Source organism: Tympanuchus pallidicinctus, unplaced genomic scaffold (assembly GCF_026119805.1).
Source record: "Tympanuchus pallidicinctus isolate F22 unplaced genomic scaffold, pur_lepc_1.0 scaffold3, whole genome shotgun sequence".
In the NCBI taxonomy this organism is placed as follows: Eukaryota; Metazoa; Chordata; class Aves; order Galliformes; family Phasianidae; genus Tympanuchus; species Tympanuchus pallidicinctus.
Window position 1 is genome coordinate 3,583,597 of NW_026294747.1, and position 17,366 is coordinate 3,600,962.

Consider the following 17,366-nt stretch of genomic DNA (forward strand, 5'->3'; position numbering starts at 1 on the left):
TACTTGAATTTAAAAACAGGCCTCAGAAGATCTGCATGTAGAATCTATCCATGAATATTATGTGCGCCGCGTATTGTTTTACCATGGATTTTTGTGTTTCCACATAAATATAGATGTTTGAACTATGTGGCTACTTCGTACTTTTTAGCAAGACAATATGGCATTATTAAGCTCTCTTTCAGGCTTATGAAAAGTTTAGTTAACTGCAAAAAATTTAAAAATATTGGTGTGCTAAAATTTATTTTTTACTCCTTTTTTTTTTTTTTTTTCAAATCACTTTTTTATAGCATTCATAGTGTCATGAATGTTTTATGCTGTTCCCTTCAGCTATTTTCCTCCTTGCCAAACACAGTGTATAATTTTGAAATAGTGGATTTTTTTCTCCTTTGCATGAGTGATTCAAAAAAATTTCACGAGAGTTTTTCTGTTATGCTCATAATTTTGATATGTTAGAAGAGCCTCTATAATAGCCCTAGCTCCTTCAATCTGACTCTCCCTAAATGTGAGAGTGTGAGGAAATAATGAAGTAGCAAGAGCTGGTTTCCTGCAGAAATGTTCATTTGCTGTCCTGTAATACGCTTTGGCTGGTAGATTTGGATTGACTGCTGACACTGATTTAACAGGAAGTAGAGAATCCTACAGATAATCTTAAGCATGCATTTTACTTTTGACACAGAATTACAATCTAAAAATGGTGGCTTCTGCCATCCTTACTTGTTCTGCTTTGCTTTGTGTTAAGGGGATTTCAATTATTTCACTTAAGGCATGAGAACACTCTTCAGTTAACATACTTCCCATCTCTGTCTAGCTGCAAGCTTGGGCTTTGCTTTTTCAGAAATCAAATAATTCTCTTGCGTTGCTGTGAAGTACGTGTTATAGCAAGGTTTTATTTTTATGAAGGTTTAACGCAGGTTGATAACTAAGTACTGGATATACATATTTTTAACTGTATTTGGTATTTAAAAGACCTTTGTTTGCAAAAGGGAAAAGGAAATATTTAGAATCTTGTAGGATGTGCAGTACAATTATTCTAATGCACAGAAATAGAGTGTTTAATAAGATCTGCAGTCAAGTAGCAGCTTGAAAGAATTTAGGAAGTTGCTCTTATGTCACACTACTGAGTTCTGGGACCTCAGACTCTGAAGGCATAAAAACTGCTGTTCAAAGTGCTTCATTGCTCATGACTTGTTTTAAAAACTGGTTCAGATCGTGAAAGGACATAATTGCTAGTGCATATTTTATGACTTCCTATGAGGTGTTTCCCAGATTTACTTTACATATTTACATTAGTTACTGTGGGACTAAAGCATAAGAAGTTAAAAGATTTTGAGGGTGAAAGGACCTTGAACCTTTTAAACATAGCTAATGTTATTAATGGAGGCATCATCAGCACTCTTTTTAGAAGCCTCTGACGTGTGAAACAGTGAAAATGTGGATTGCTGCAGGGGAGTTTCTTGAACAGCAAGAGAGAGGGGGATTACAGTTCCTAAAGTGAACAGCTGGGGACACTGGAAGGAGTGCAGAAAGCATTACAGATGTTACAAGGAAACCCTCAGAAATCTGGGAGGCTCATCAGTGTGAGGGTATGTATGTAGGGTATATTTGATTGCAGCTATGCTTTTGAGTGAATTCTTGCATTCTTCAATCAACAATTAAACCAAATCACCAATATAGTTGGTACTTAAAAGATAGGCAAACCTTGATGTCATCGCAAAACAGTTTAGCACACTGCTTTGGAAAGGCAGGTTTGGGGAACTGGAATGTGAAGATACTGAGAAGCCTGGAAAAATGAGAGCAATGTTTGGGTGCCCCAAATAGAATGAATGTTTAATTTTAGATAATCTGACTTGGGAGCAGTAAACTGTGCAATTTCTGATAGGTACACAAGTGATAGTTTTATGCCTGGCATCATGAAAATTGACCTCTTTCACGCTTGGTTTAGTACATTAGGGGTGGTAGTTCTGCAGTCAGATATTGCTGATGAAAAGATATGGAGGATGCTCTTAAGAAAAATGGGAGCAAACATTTCTGCAGCCTTGATAAGGAAGAGTAATGTTATTAGAAATGTTTGGGCAAGGAGCAGAGGTCATTGTGCCTATAAAAAAAAAAAATGTAAACACGCTCTTCAATATTTAACACCCATCTTGAATAATTTTGAAGGGCTGTTGTGAACATTCATGACTGTATGTGTGTGGGGAAAATGGTTTCTGACATCTGTTCTAAATGTGTTTATCTGTAATTTTAATTCACGCTCATTTGCCTTGTCATCTGTGTTGGCCTGAAATTAGCTTAGATGATCTGATCTATTTAAGATTTTCTGTGCTTCTGTCAAATCCTCTCCAATTGCTTGCTTGCTCACATGTGATGATTCTATTTTAAGGCTTTTCTTGTACTTAGAGAGGCGTTGACTGTCTAGATAAGAATTGGCTGAATATTTGGAAATCTCAGTAATTCAGTTATTTTCACCTGGTCAATAGCAATGTGTGCCCTCTGCTAGCTGCCATCCGTGGCTGGTTGGCATTCAGAGTACATTGGGTAGTTTTTCCATTTGTGTAGGTATGATGAAGGAACACCATAGATCATTTCATGGTCGAGAACTAATAAATATCAGATGTTTGTGGTTTTTTGCATTCTGGTTGCTTGAGGGTGAGTAGATGCTCCCATCAATAGATTGACATTTTAGTCAGTGCTCAGGGCCCTCTCTTCTTAGGAGTATAAGCACAGCACTAGCCAGTCAGCAGCCCTAGGCATGTTCCAGCCTGCTGAATATGAATGAATTTAAGTGTTTACCTGAATTAGTCATTGAATTGGACCTAAAAGTGTGAACAACACAGGTAGCTTATTTTTTTTGCAGGGTGGTCCAAATACAAACTGGTCTTTATTCACCAGAAAAGCACGATAAACACTCGGACCCAATATGAACTGCCAAGAATAGATAGCATTTATTCCTTTTTCACCTTCAAAACCCCAGCTGGGGAGAATGCAGACCAAGGTCTAAGAAGTACAACACCACATCCTGGATATGAGCCTGTCAGTGCTTTTGAAGTGCTAGGTGTGTGTCCTTACTGTGGGGGAAAAAACACTTGCAAGAGCCTCTGATTCAATAGAATGTGTACTGTGACAGTGAGCCCTTACAATTCAATACTGTCATGCACATTTTTCTGCAGGTTAACCTTAAATGACGTTTGTTTTGTAAAAGCTTGAAAGCATACAGCACTGTGCATGCTCTTAGAAGAACAGGTTTGCTGCTTTTTGCTTATGGATGTGTTGAACAAATCTTTTGAAATGCTGTGGGAAGTGGAGCTTGAGCCACTCTTGGTTAACATTTTTAAAAGGCAGGAAATGGTGTTTCATGGGTAATAATAAGAACATATTCATAATAACAAATGCTAAAGGCAATCTAGAAAAGTAGTAGGTTCTATTATCATATATTTCTAATGAGAGGAGAATAGTGGAAAGTTTCTTAGAGCCTATCAATTGTTTTTGATGCAGAAAATGATATAAGGACTATTGTAATGAAAACATGCTGAGAAAAATGAAATAGTTTTTTAAAGGTTTGGATGAGAAGGAAGGAGGTGTATCTTTTTATCATGGCTTATCGTTGTCTAAAGTTGGTTATTTATGCCTCTCAAGTCCCAGCACAGTAGTAGTAATCTACGCTAAATTGAAATGTATTATTTTATAGTAACTAATGCAATGCACTGATATATTATGTGGGCTTTTAGTTGCAGTGTCTACTACTAGTAATTAAGCATGTTAATGCTGTGTGCTAGTTCAAAATTAATTATTCTGAAGGAGCAGAAAATAGCCTGGAATGTCATGGTGTCAGGGAAACAGTGGAAAAAAAAAATATTAAAAAAAATCAACCAAGCAACAAACACCTTGTCTCTGGTGTAATATCTAGAATATTAACAGAATAGAAGTCTTGCTTAGAGATGATAAATTGGATGCTGAATGCAGGAGTTTTGGGTTCCAGTGCTCAGTTTCAATTATAAAGGCAAAAAAAGACAAATACTCTGGTAGCATAAATGGCTAATGAGTATAACTGCCCCTTAATTTTTACATTTCATTTTATTTTTCGACGCAAGTTAAATATATAACGTGCATAGATTCTGTAGCAGATTAATGAATTGCCATGGTTTCCTCCTCTGAAGTTGTCTTTTTTCCTTACTAAAGCCATCCAGGCAAGTGAATGCTTGGAGAAAAAAAAAAAAAAAAAGGCTTGAGTACAAATTGATGGAGGAATTCAAAAAGCCTGTGTACCAAAATTGATTATAGAGTGAATTTCTAACATATAACAAGCTGAAGCTTTCAAGAAATTAATATGGTCAATGTAAATTTTAAATCTGAAATAAGCATGTTTTAATCCCTATTTGCATTTCCTTGTATTTCAGGCCATAACTTCTGTGCAGAAGGATACAGATGTGGTGAAAATTCAGAGTGCAAAAACTGGAACACAAAGGCTACATGTGAATGCAAGAATGGTTATCTCTCTGTCCAGGGGGACTCCACATATTGTGAAGGTAAAGAAAATATTAAACGACCTGCCCCCTTAACAACGTGCTCAGAAAAATAGTATTAAACAAGTGGTGGAAGAATTAATTCCATTGCAAAGTTGAATTTCAAGATAGTGAGATCACTTCTCAAAGGGGGCCCTTTTTGAATGCATGAAGTTGAGATAATCAAAAAAAGGAGGAATTGGTGCTGGTCTATTCAGATTGTCTATTGTTCTCCTTCATTGGTGTGTTCTTGTATTGGCATGCTAAGGTCATGCTGTCATGACAACTTCCAAAATACCTTTTTTCAAGTGCTGTAACCTAAAATGTTTTCTAGAGAGTAACATCTGTGTAAGATGTATTAAACTGAGGCAGTGTATGTTCTGCTGGCAATCATGAGTAAGGTTAGTGTGAAGGGATATGGAGACTTCAACACAGAAATGGTGATCTGCTGTACTTCCTGGTGTGTTTCTGTGGACCAAGTATTTGTTTGAAGCAGTCCTCCTATGATACAGAAGATGCTGTTTTTGTAGCTGAAGGGCTGTAGCTGAGGTACTTCTGTTGATGTTCCATCACAGGAAAAGATGCAATATTCTCTTTTTTTTCCTCTGCGTTTTCTGTGCTTGCTGTTATTTTTAACAATGATCTACATATTAGAAAATGGATTGATGAATCAACATACAGCGCATTTCTTCTTGCCTTTGCCTTAGAAGGCTTTTTTAAATGCTCTTGTATATTAGTCTGCAGTATTTAATCTTTTGGCTAATATAGGAAGTTTCAGAACTACTTTGTAAAAAAAAAAAAAAAGAAAAAAAAATAATAAAAATTCCCCTAGGTTTTTCATCTAGTGGTACTAGTGATGGAATGGACTTTTTTTGACAAGCTTTTAAAGTACACAGAAAAATTGGAAGTCAAGGTGAAAGGATAAAAGAGGTGTGCATGGACTGGGTTTAAATAATCTTATGTTGATTAAAAAAAAAAAAGCTTAAGTGAATAGAATTGCTTTAAGCAGTTCATAAAGATATTTGGTAACTTGTTTCTACAAATCTTGTGGTATTTAGTCAGTTCTCTGCAGACAGAAGTTTGCACGCTCTTGTATATGCACTTTCAGTGTCTGTGAAAACAATTTGTATACATTTCTTTTAGAAGACAGGCAGCCTAGTTGTCATTTTTTTTTCCTACAAAAAGAGGAAAGTATGAGAACTGCTGTATAAGGGCACTACAAAGTCTGTGCAAAAAGCAAAAGACAGTTTCAAGGCTCCTTGTCACCCACAATGCAGAATTGAGTACATGTTCTTTTTCTCCTTTTTAATTACAAGCAATATCCAGTGTTCTTATTAATCTAGTAGCAGATGGTCTATTTTCCTTTTTTCTCTACGATACAAGTTGAAAAACCTCGAGTCAAGTAACTCTGGTGTTGACAGTACATTAGTGGTGGGGTAAAAAATGAGCTTTGGGAAGAAATTAGCTTGAATTTGTATATGGCCTGTGTTGCAGTGAATTTTGGAAGGGCAAATCATATCCCTCACTTCTTGTATGTATGAATAAAGCATGGCAGAACTGAATAAATCCAGCTTTCTTTGCTATCTGAGACAGTGATAGAGGAAAGAGGATTTCTAGGTATTACAATATTGTAAATTTGGTAGATGGAGAATGGTTCTTAGAAGACGAATACCTTTTTCTTCTTCTTATCAACCAGAGTAGCCACAGAGTGACAAATTGGTAGCCCAGAGATAACTTCTTCCAGCCCTGCAAAGGATTTCATTTCATTCCTTAGAACACTTTTCTGCAAAATTGCTTTGTATGCTCCTCTAATTTCATTTATCTCATCTGTGCTTAATCTGCTGGGTAGAATAATTTCATAGGTAGCTTTATAATATTCTCGAAGACATGGTAAAGCTGTTATTTGAATCAGTGAGATCACAGTCATGCATCTGAAGGTGGAATCTCTTAGTGTTGGTACAGAGGAGTAGTGAATTTCTGTATGTATTGTGTAAGAACTGAATGAACGAAACACCTGAACAAGAAGTAAAACCCATACAGAATATCTGTGGGAGCAGGGAAGATACCTTTTGTAATTCTGGTTTTGCCTTTGGTATTCTTCTGCCCTTAAAATTAAAAGATGACATTACGGTTTCCTTTGAGACTGTGAGATTAAAGTAGTTTGTACTTAAGATGCATGCCTATAAGTGGCACTTGAGTTCAGAATGTTCTGGAGCTTGAAATTTTCCAAATTTCTTGTTTCTGCCATTGTACTTAGAACACTTGTGTGCGAATTCTAATGCATGGTGTTATTTTATGGTTATTCCTGCTTACTCTTACGTTCAATTCTGGTGTATTGTTGACCTTTATGGCACCATTTTGATCTTGCAAGATCTCTGACAAGTTGCATTTCAGTTAGCTTTGCTTTATTTATTTGGAAAATAAATTACGAAAATAACCCTGAGAAGCTCTTGCAGTCCATTTCCAGTAACTACTCTTCAAGCAGCTATCAGCTCTTTGTGTCAGAATGCACAGGTGAATGGTTATTCACTATTAGGGATAATGTAAGTATTTTTAAGGAAGATTGTTTCTGAAAATAAGTGCACAAAGCTTGTAGAGAACGAAAGCAGAAAGCAGAGATCTGCTTTTATAGAATACAGACATATTCAAATACACAAGTTTTTTTCTTGGTCCACTTGCATGTGTTGTATATGTGAGACAAATCACTTGCCATTTGCAGAGCAATATATACAAATATGTCTATTAGCCAGTTTGGCTGAGCTTTAACTTCAGATGAGATACTTAGGTGCAAGTGTTAAACCAGTGTTCTTTTACTTCAGTCACGTGGATAAATTCTGGTAACTGCAGAGATGACCAGAGTCTCTGGTGACTGATATGACACGTGCAGCTATGACTTCTTAGCACACCATTTAAATCTGTCATGTTGATTCTTCCACCATGATACGTGGTGTACAGGAGATAAGCAAATATACTTTACTACTTAAAAGCTAGAATGCTTCACGGTTTAGGACTACTTCACAAACACCAACAGGACTCTCCTGAAAGAGCAGAGAGAGGGGAAAGCATTGGCAAATGAAGAGTCTGGAAGCTCAGAGACAAAATGAGAAAAATAAAGCCAAATCAGTTAAAATCCACACTTGTCACTGGCACGACTATCCTCGCCTTCTAGATGCTAGGAAACAAAGAGCCATGTCTTCTGAGAAGAACTTGGTGAGATTCTGCTGTTGTTTCCCAATAAAGAGCAAAAGCAAAAATCACTTTTTTTCTCCCTCCCTATTTCAGTTCTGTGTTCTTCACTACTAGCTAGCTTGAAATTCTGACAACCCTTTTCTGCCTGTGAAGTTATGCTGGTACAAAAGGGATTATTACCTAATTGTGGCTGGATTCTGATTTATTGTGGGGGCTGCTTAAATCTTAAGTGGAATAAATCTCCCCGTTCGGATAAATGCATGTCTATTCTTGCTGACAAGAGTGCATCAAACAAAATTAGTATTAATATCCTTTGCTTCATGCAGAGCTAATCATGCCCCCAGGAGGCATCTAGTATGAGTGATACTGTAGCCACAAGATGTCTTGTCATGCTACAAAGAGGTATTTTTTCCTTTCTAGTTCACTAATGTCACCCCAGAACATTCTTGTTGTAATGGATATAATGTAGAAAAGGATTCATGGACTAAAGTGAGCCTATAAGATTAATATTCTCAGAATTATGTTGGTAGCGTTTTTTTATTTCCCTGTATGCTGCAGCAGGATGACATGCTGTCTAGGATATCTTCCAGTTTGTGGTGATGAGTATAAACAGGCTGTGTGAATTTTAGTTGATCTTCTAGGAGCAGCTGACAAAGTAAAGCTATTATATAAGAACATGAAGAAAACTTCTGTGTCAGAAGCAGCATTTTTAGGTGGTGATTAGGACAGAAATCTTGAATGAGGCTGGTTTGCCCTTAAAAGGCCAAAAATTCTAAGGCCCCACGTACTGTTGAGAATGCCTGATACTACTTTCCACCCCTCCTTCCCCCCTTCTTTACTGGTTAAGTTGCCAGTGATAGTAGATCTGTGAGGAATGTACTTCTGTGAGATTAATTCAGCAGCACTGTTAGTTTCTTTATATGCTCTCTTAAGGTCACCACACTGATGTTACTTCAGCATGAAGAGTTAGCGAGCTAAATGCCTTAATGTTGGTGAGAACTGTTCTATTTTTTGTCCTGATGGCGTGCTCAAGGATCCCTTATGATGTTCATTCGGAGGGAACTTCACACTTAGTCACTTTCTTCCTTCCTCTGTCCGAAACATTTTATCTTAATTTGTCATTACGAAATTATTGCACATTATTGCTCTTTTCAAAAATGTCACATAAGCTGTGAAATATTAACTGAAGATTAAGAACTTGGCAGCAACCTGTTCAGTTTGTATTTACAGCGATCTTATTAGACTAACAGGTTCTGGGGAGATGACATAGAGGTGAATAATTTTGATAATCTTCATCAAGAAAATCTTAATTAGTTTACTTAAATAAGTGGCAACAAAACTTCCTGCAAGTGTCACTTGACTGATACAGTTTCTACTTTTCTTATCAGTGTCTTCCCCAATCCAGTCTGGCTGATATGTTCTAACAGTTATTGGCAGAATGATGCAGTGTTATTTTTCTTATAAATTGTTTCTCCTTTTATAGTAAGCTAAATAGTATTGTTATACCTGTACTTCAGTGTAGCGATTAAGCACACCTAGAGAAATAGGCTGTACGCAGACTTTTTTGGTGTGAGTTCAAGTTAATCCACAATATGCCATCTCCTACAGAATATTTTTGAAATCAGTAAGTAGGAAACAATTTATATGTATATAAAAAAAAATTATCATGCACTTAACATGTAATTGATCTTTTGTTATTCTTAATTTGAGTAGTCCATTGTGACTCACTGCACACAGTAGAAATTCCAAAGTACTGATCCTTCACTCCTGTCTTTTTCCTTCTTCTAAATAAGCAGACCTAAATTACAGGATTAATGAGAAATTTTAACATCCTCCTTCACACTTGTTGGCTTAACTCAGCTTCATATTAGCTTGAACTCAGCTTCACATCAACTCTTTGACTTTTGATTTTCATTACGGTTGGACAAGAGGAATGGTTTGACTTAAAAAATCTTTTGACTTAGAAAATCTTTCTAATTATGGCCTGGAATTATTGGCCTAGAAAACTGCATTTGTGTAGTCTATTTCATGAAGCAGTCTAAATGTCTTGAGGTTGGTTAGTTGACATTTTCCTGTAAGGTTGGGTTAGCAAACTGTCACTTGTTTGGATATACTTTCTATAATCAGCAATAGCAGTTCTTTATTTATGGTTATTCTTATCTATGCTAATGTTAGCAATTGCAGTGTTAATAGCAGTGCCCATTACGTACTGCTGGGGCTTTGAGATGACAGAGGATGAACTGGGGTCGTCAGCTCCTTGCTCTTCTCATTTCAGGTCATAGTAACAAAACTCCCAGTTTTGTCTGAAGTTCATTCAGCTCAAGATATGAAAAGTTGAAATAATTTACTATTTTGTAATATAATTTCTGTTACAATTATATAAAATAAATCTTTCTGGGATTGTGGCTTGTGAAGTCAAAAAGATGGAAACTGGCAGCAAATTTGAGAGTTGTACTTGAGAAACCCAAAACTGGGTGGTATGAAGCACTCTCTTTGGGTTTAGTGTGGTTGATATAGGTCAGGTGTTTGGGGTTTTATAGCACAGCCAGAACAAAAGCTGTTCCATGCTATTAACAGGCAGAGTCTTCCCCAGCAGAGGTAAAATTACTGTAAAGTCTGTGTCTAATGTCTACCATAGCATTGAGAAAGGCTGTATTTCAATTTTATGGCTAAGCATAAAGCTTTGGAGTCAGTAGACCCTCAAAAACACGAGTGAATGTCTGCATTTAATTTGCTGTTCTAGATTTACGTCTGTGAATGAGAGCAGAAAGTATTCCTGGGGCTTCTAAATCTTTCAGAATTTATCACATGAAGTAGGACAATCCCAATCTCAAAATATATCCAGTAAAGACTAGATCAGTCTGCTCTTAGTTGCACTAACTCACTTGCAAATAAAGCTTTTCAAGGGAACATGACCTCTTTTAAGACGGTGAAAGTCAACATGGCAAAAAATGACTGGTATTGACTAATGAAGTATGGCTGTTCCTAGAGTTTGTAACAACCTAAATTGAAGATGACCTTTCTTATTTTATACTGAAGTCTCATCAAAATGAGTCTTATGGTTTTGCAGACTTAATTCGTCCTGTAAAATGTAGAACATGTTGTCATAATACCATTATTCTCATCAGCGTTGCCTTTAAATTCATATCTAGGTACAACCCTGTTAAGATTGAAGTCAATATCAGAGATGTATGAAAACCTTGAGGAGAAAACTGCCTACTCATTTGCCCATGAGCATGGAACCGAGCATGCAGCATGGACAGACCAGATGAACTGTCTGCCTGATCTACCGTACCACCATGCAGTGGCTTTCTGCAGCTGCTTCTCCCTTGCCAGGCATACAGTCATCTTTTTGCCACAGCCTGATGCTGCACGTGATGCCATGGTAGCTATGGGCAGTTGGTGTGATTAGGATTGGGGACATTACCACGTGAATTATCTAAGCTTTTAATCTGGTAATGCAGGAGATCTCATTCTCAGGTCTGTAGAACAATATTGTGTTATCTTACTGCCCCATGGGAAACAAGAATATTGATTGACTTAGGTACATAGTACTATTGTGGTATCGACTTAAGACAATAAGCTTTGGTCCTCAGGATTCTGATGCTAATTTTCAAACCACATTGAGTTTTCCTGTTGTGTGCGTCCAAGACACACAGTGCCCCTTTTCCTTTTTGTTTCTTTTCATTTAAGCTTGATGATGAGATAAATAGAAATAATTGTGAAATTCTTTCCAGAAAGACAAATATATTGAAAAATTCCACTCCAAAGATGCTGATGTTCATACAGCTTTGGTTGGAAAACACCTATTTTCTGAAAGCAGTGCAGAAAGCAAAGCGAAACATAGAGGAAAAAGGCATGCTTTTTCTTTTTTTAACCCATCCTCACAGAAATTAGGAAAAAATAGCCTTATGATATTATTAGTTTTGTTCCAGAAGACCAAACACACAGCAGACTTTTAATGAAAAAAGGAAAGAAAACCCTGTTGCTATACTGCCAGAAAGAAGAAAATATTGAACCATGCAATGTGACTTCTGTTATTGTTCTTAAGATGAGAGAATTCAATGAAAGTTACCTCTTACATTTAATCCTTTGGTCGTTTACATCTTATCCATAGACGGCAACTTAGTGTACAGAACTCTTCCCAAGCAGTTTAAACAGACTGAGAAGTAAACCCAGTCTTGCATGTGTCCTTTCAGGTACAAGGCAACTGGCAATCCTTAGTTGATGTGTTTCTTGCTGTATGAAGTGAATTAATTTACTGTGCAATTCTCCTCCTTTGACACTGACTGTAGAATTTCCATTGCAGCTGTCTTAATTTCACTACGTTGTTGATTGGCAGGTGTCATTAACGTTATGTAGTAACACAGCTTCCATGTGCCAGTGATATATGAGTGTGGTTTTAGATGGTTTCCATTGGCTTGACTTCTGCATCAACTTTTGATGATTATCCTTTTGTTTGTTGTATACTAAACGAAAAAAGCAACCTTCCTCACAAGGTGTTACTTCTTCCTGCAGTCGATGTTCACTAACTGTCTTAGTAACCTTATGTTCTGTACTGCATAGATGTACATATATGCTTAACTATATGCCCTGGATACTTAGCAAAATTAACTAATGTTAAGAAAATGGGACAGCTGTTGGTAGGAAAGAATTGCGTTTGTTGCAAATGCACTGAAATTCTGTGTTGAAATGTTAACAGAGGAAAGTGGGAGGAGGATGTAGAAGTTCACCATATCTGCTGCAGAGACTCACTCAGTGGCAGTTTTTCAACCAGAATTAAGTCCTCATGTGGAAATGTAAAACAATAAAAATCCAACAGTAAAAATGCATTCCCATTTCATAAACATACGACTTGATACCATTAAATATATATATATTATTTATCTTTAAGTTCACAATTTCTTTAAAAGGTGCCTATTAACCTACTTTACAAGACTTTACTTACTTGGCAGTGCCAGCTTCAAATTTCCACACATGTATGTTTGTCAGTGAAAGTTCCTTCTTTTGTCAGCATAACCCAAATAATGCATTTGTTCTTTGTTTGTGGGCTTTAATGAACGAGACTGCAGTTTCCTTGTACTATGACTTGCTAGTGAGACAGAATTAAAAACAAAACAGACTTCCTTCCTGAAAGTAATTACCTAGATGGAAAGATGGGGATAGCATGCTTGCTAGTGGATGAAAGTTTTCAAATAGATATTTTTTTTTATATTAAGCAGATTCTGAAGCTTGTTGGAAGTGCTCTATGTGACTCTAGATGGATTATTTATGTTATCAGAACTGTTTTTATACTTAAAAGTAAATTAGTTTAAATTCATATTCCAACTACCAATCTCTGGAAACAGTATAAATGAAATTACTTGCCATCCTCTGGAGTAACTTCAATTCTTTTGGTGTAATGTCATGCTGAGATTTATATGAAAATGAATTTTAACTTCTAATAAGGTAACCATATGCTTTAGAGTTGTTGTAATAAAGTGTCATAAATAATTATGGTTCCAAAGGAATTCAACCTTGCAACTGTCAGTTCTTCTGTTAGCAACTTGCATTTGAATGCGTTACAATCATTGCTATTAAAGGAAATCTCACTCCAGCAGAATTGCAATGAAAAGCCTATTCTGAGGCTGTTTGTCTGTATGGAGGGGCATGGGGGTGCCATCTCCACTTCAACAAATGCTTTTAGGTGTTAGAGGTGCATTCTCCTGATTTATATTGAACATAATTGAATGTCTTTTGTGTAAAAGTTGGCTTTTTACTTTTGTCATTTGCCAAGAATAGGCAGATCATTTCTAATACAGAAGGAAACAATAGTGTTTTATTCACCATCTGTCTTTAAGCAGTTCACGTCTTTCTACTCTGTAATTTGATTTACTCCTGCCATGTGACAACTCCAGATCTTTTTGTGTTCCAGGACTCCAGATTTGGGCACAGGGAAGCATTTATGTATTTTTAGATTTGTGGATGGAGGGTGCTTAGGAGTAGAGGGCACAGTGCATTATATCATCAACTGCCATTTCATAGCCTTTATTTCTTTACAATTTTACTCTTTTAAAGAAAAAAGAGTAATTTATTTATAAGAGGCCTAATTTATAAATGAGTTAAACAAAAGCCTGTTAATGTTGTTCACTATTATTTGTAAGAGCTCATTGGTAGGAGGAAAAAAAATATGGCTGTGACCCTTGTAGCAAATTGTTCCCATTACATGTTTTGGCTCTGAAAAAAGGACCGAAATTCATGCCAGAAATTGTGATGTTTTAAGTCAGTCTTCCTCACTGTGAGCAAAAAGAGTTCCTGCTGCTCTTTATCCATTAAGACTTGGACTTGGTATTGCCAGTGTTCCTTCTTGAAATTGTTATAGTTCCGCTCCTTACCTCATGCAAACTGTGATATTTCCTTTTACTGATGTCAGCAGAAAAATTTGAAAAATTTTACTGGAGCAATGGCAATTTGTTACCAGGAAAGTGTTTGCATTAAACAACTGGAGCGAAGCAAGGATAGAAGTCTGAATGGCTTTTCTGACAATTACTGGGAGCTTGCTTGTGGCTGAGCTGGACTATAAAATGCTGAGAAGTATATGTTTATAATAAACTGTTTTTGTTTGAATTTGAATGGAAATTGCCAATACTTTTATCCAAATCACTGAAAATGGCGTGTCCAGCTTTTAAAATTTAAAGTGAGGTGCTGCATTCTTGTCTTTTTTTTATAAATCTGAATTGTAATTGGAATCATTCAGAAATTACAGATGTATCTGTGACACACGTGTGTGTTTGTGTCTGTGTGTGTGAAAAAGTGTCTGTATTGCAGCACAAAAGATTTTGCTTACTTAGGAAGTGACTGTCAACTTTCGCGTGAACCCATGAATGATGTGAGGATTGCTTTGATGTGTGTTTTAGGTAATTCTGAGGGCTAGTAAGGCAAATTTGAGTCACAGAGGTTCTGACTTCCATTGATTTTCTGTGTTGTATAGAGCCCACTGATGTGTTTTACTTTCAAATTTTGTTCGCAGACTCTATTTGAGGTCCTAGATTTGGGAAAAGGTTGTGTCAGGCAACAGTCTCTTAGATGCTGTGATTTAATGTGGTTCCAAGGCCAAACTTTTTCATCTGAAGGTCTGTCAGTTTTAGGGAGAAATTCCTATCGGATCCTGTCCTTCCTCTCTCAAAGTACTGTTGCTTTTGTTTCCTTCTCAGACAGTAAGAAATCATGTTATCTTGAAGCCACATTCCCTTGATAGTAACAAAAAGCATTAATGATTAAAGTTGATCTAAAATCTTGTGGGTTGCATACTAAATCAGACAGCGTCTGAATTCTCTCCTGAATGTGGGATTGTCAGAAATTTTAGTCTCTACTGTGATAAACAGAGTGAGCTAAAAAGGGCTGAATACCTTGTACAGATGCTTTCCCTGTGCTGTGTACTGTATGAGCATTTGAGAGAAGCTGTGGGATTAAGTACTGCAGCCAAGTCCAGCTACTTTCAATAGCCCAAAACAGCAAGGGTGATACATTTTGGGAACATGAATTTATGTTCTAGCAAATGAAAATGTCAATCAACACAAGATAAGGTTACTACGGCTGTCCTTTTCTTTCGTTATGATACGTGCTCTGTGAAGGACATCATTACTGCAGAGTTTATCACTAATGGTTTTTCACTATCTGGAAGGTCATTTCTTTTTAAAAACTAGTGGATGTTCACAATTCAAGCTGACAAGAAAATTCAACGATGAAAGCACAAACACATGCCAGTAACAGGCCAGTACATCTATGTTAGGTGACTGGACAGGCATGATTTGGGAGATTATTCCTGGAATGTATTCTGGCTGTGGCTGGGTAGCTGCTGTAATTTGGAGTGATTGTACCTAGGGTTACAGGGACTCCACTTAATCAAATATCTGAAGTTAGCTCTGCTTTTAGAAGGATACTGGACCAGACGACCTTCTGAGGTCCCTTCCAACCTCTTTTGTGTGTGTGCATTTCTTCTCTTATCCTATACTGTATTTTGCATCAGGAGCACTGGAGGGACATTAGATACTGTTAATTTTCTATGACTGCCCTTTGGAGAAGTGGGAAGTACAGAGGGGGCAACTCTTTTGCACAAGTGGAAGTTCTGAAGTGGAAAAAAAATCTGGTTTAAGTGCTGATACTTGTAAGACTTTTTTTTCAGCTACTTGATGCTCCAGCTGTCTCTCCACTGCTCTTAAACAATGGTTTTGAGGGTATGGATGTCCAAATAACAGGGAGAGGATGGCTTTTGGAGAGCTAGAAATCCTATAGTGCCCAGGGTCTGTAGTACAGGTAACAGGTACAGCAGCTTTGCTGCATCCAGAGAAGGATATCTACCAGGTGTTGTGTGTAGACCAGTTGTGGAATTAAAATTAAGGGCTTTGCTATGAGGTAAAGATGGTTTCAAAAGCAAGCAAACAAATACCGATAAACCACAAACCACCTCCTTCTCCCCACAACTTTTAACTACTAGTAAATTTTAACCTTCAGTCAAAAAACTTGAAGTAGAAAAATCGTTCTGCTTCATGTCAAAATACTTATTCTCTTTTATGTTTACCAGGAAATGTGTTTTGCCCTTTGTAATAGCTCAACTGAGGGCCCTTCTAGTAAATATCTGCTGTCTTTTTCTTTGTGTGAATTTATATTGTTTCCAGTAGATGGAAAAGCAAAATCGGTTCTAAAAAATGCAAGTCGAAATCCATGACAAATATTGGTTTATACTGACACGTTTTTCCCATAAAATCTAGCTAGCGACTTACTGATATGATTCGGGGTATTAGAAAGTGACGTGCATATAAAAATAAGGAAAAAAAGGTAAGCAGTTATTGGAAGGACCTCTTCTCTGTTGTATAGTTAAATGCCTACTTCCTTTTTGGAATTTCAGCAGGCACAATTTGCACAATTCCTTACTGACATTTCTCCTTCTGGTTTTTATTCAGATAAATTTGGGATTGAGTTTTACACTGCTAGGTCCAGAAAGAGTGTCTATTTAAGGGCAAACTGTCCTGATTTTATTAAGAGGCATTGAGGCTTTGACATAATCCAGATGTAGTTGGCTTACATTGGTGCAATTTTAATACATCTGGTTTCTGAGGAGAAACAGCTGTGAGGACAGCTCCAAGTTGAGACGTATATTTGTATTACATATTTGTATTAAGTGGTGTTTTCAAGCAATAAGTTCTCTACTTTTCCAGTGTAATTGATTTGTGGAAATATGCAATTTTAATGAAGAAAAAATCCAACATGTTATTGTATTATTGTATTGTATTGAGAAGCTGTATTGGAGCTGAAACTAAGAATGAGATTGGCTTGTCGAATTTCAGTGTCCTGCTAAGAAAAGGAAGGTAGAATTTTTCAAGTATAAAGGATCTGCCCGTTTCCTAGTGTATCTCTGTGCAGGTTTTTCTGTTTTGGTTTGCTGTCCGGAAGCTCTGATAATGGTGTAACCATCTTCCATGGTCTTGCTGGGGTGTTGTGGGGCTTATTGGATAAAGGTGATTGATAAGGAACAGCATGACAATACAAGAAAATAGCCTGAAGCAGGTGTAGAAGAGTAAGCATACTGTTTATACAATAAAAAATGTTTAAATATTCATTTTTATTTATTTAACGCTACTGACAGCTGAGGAAAGGTATTCAATAAAATATTCATGTGCAGATCTAATTTCTTGAAAG

The 17,366-nt window shown here is 36.7% G+C and overlaps 1 protein-coding gene across 3 annotated transcripts in view; it reads left to right on the plus strand.

Moving 5' to 3' along the window:
- The window catches only part of NELL1 (neural EGFL like 1), a 286,319-nt gene that overhangs the window by 92,493 nt on the left and 176,460 nt on the right, over positions 1-17,366 (plus strand). For all 3 annotated transcript variants that reach the window (XM_052694359.1, XM_052694361.1, XM_052694362.1), the window contains exon 12: positions 4,395-4,523. In XM_052694359.1, the coding sequence (XP_052550319.1) occupies positions 4,395-4,523 (129 nt within the window). The remainder of the gene's footprint in view (positions 1-4,394; positions 4,524-17,366) is intronic.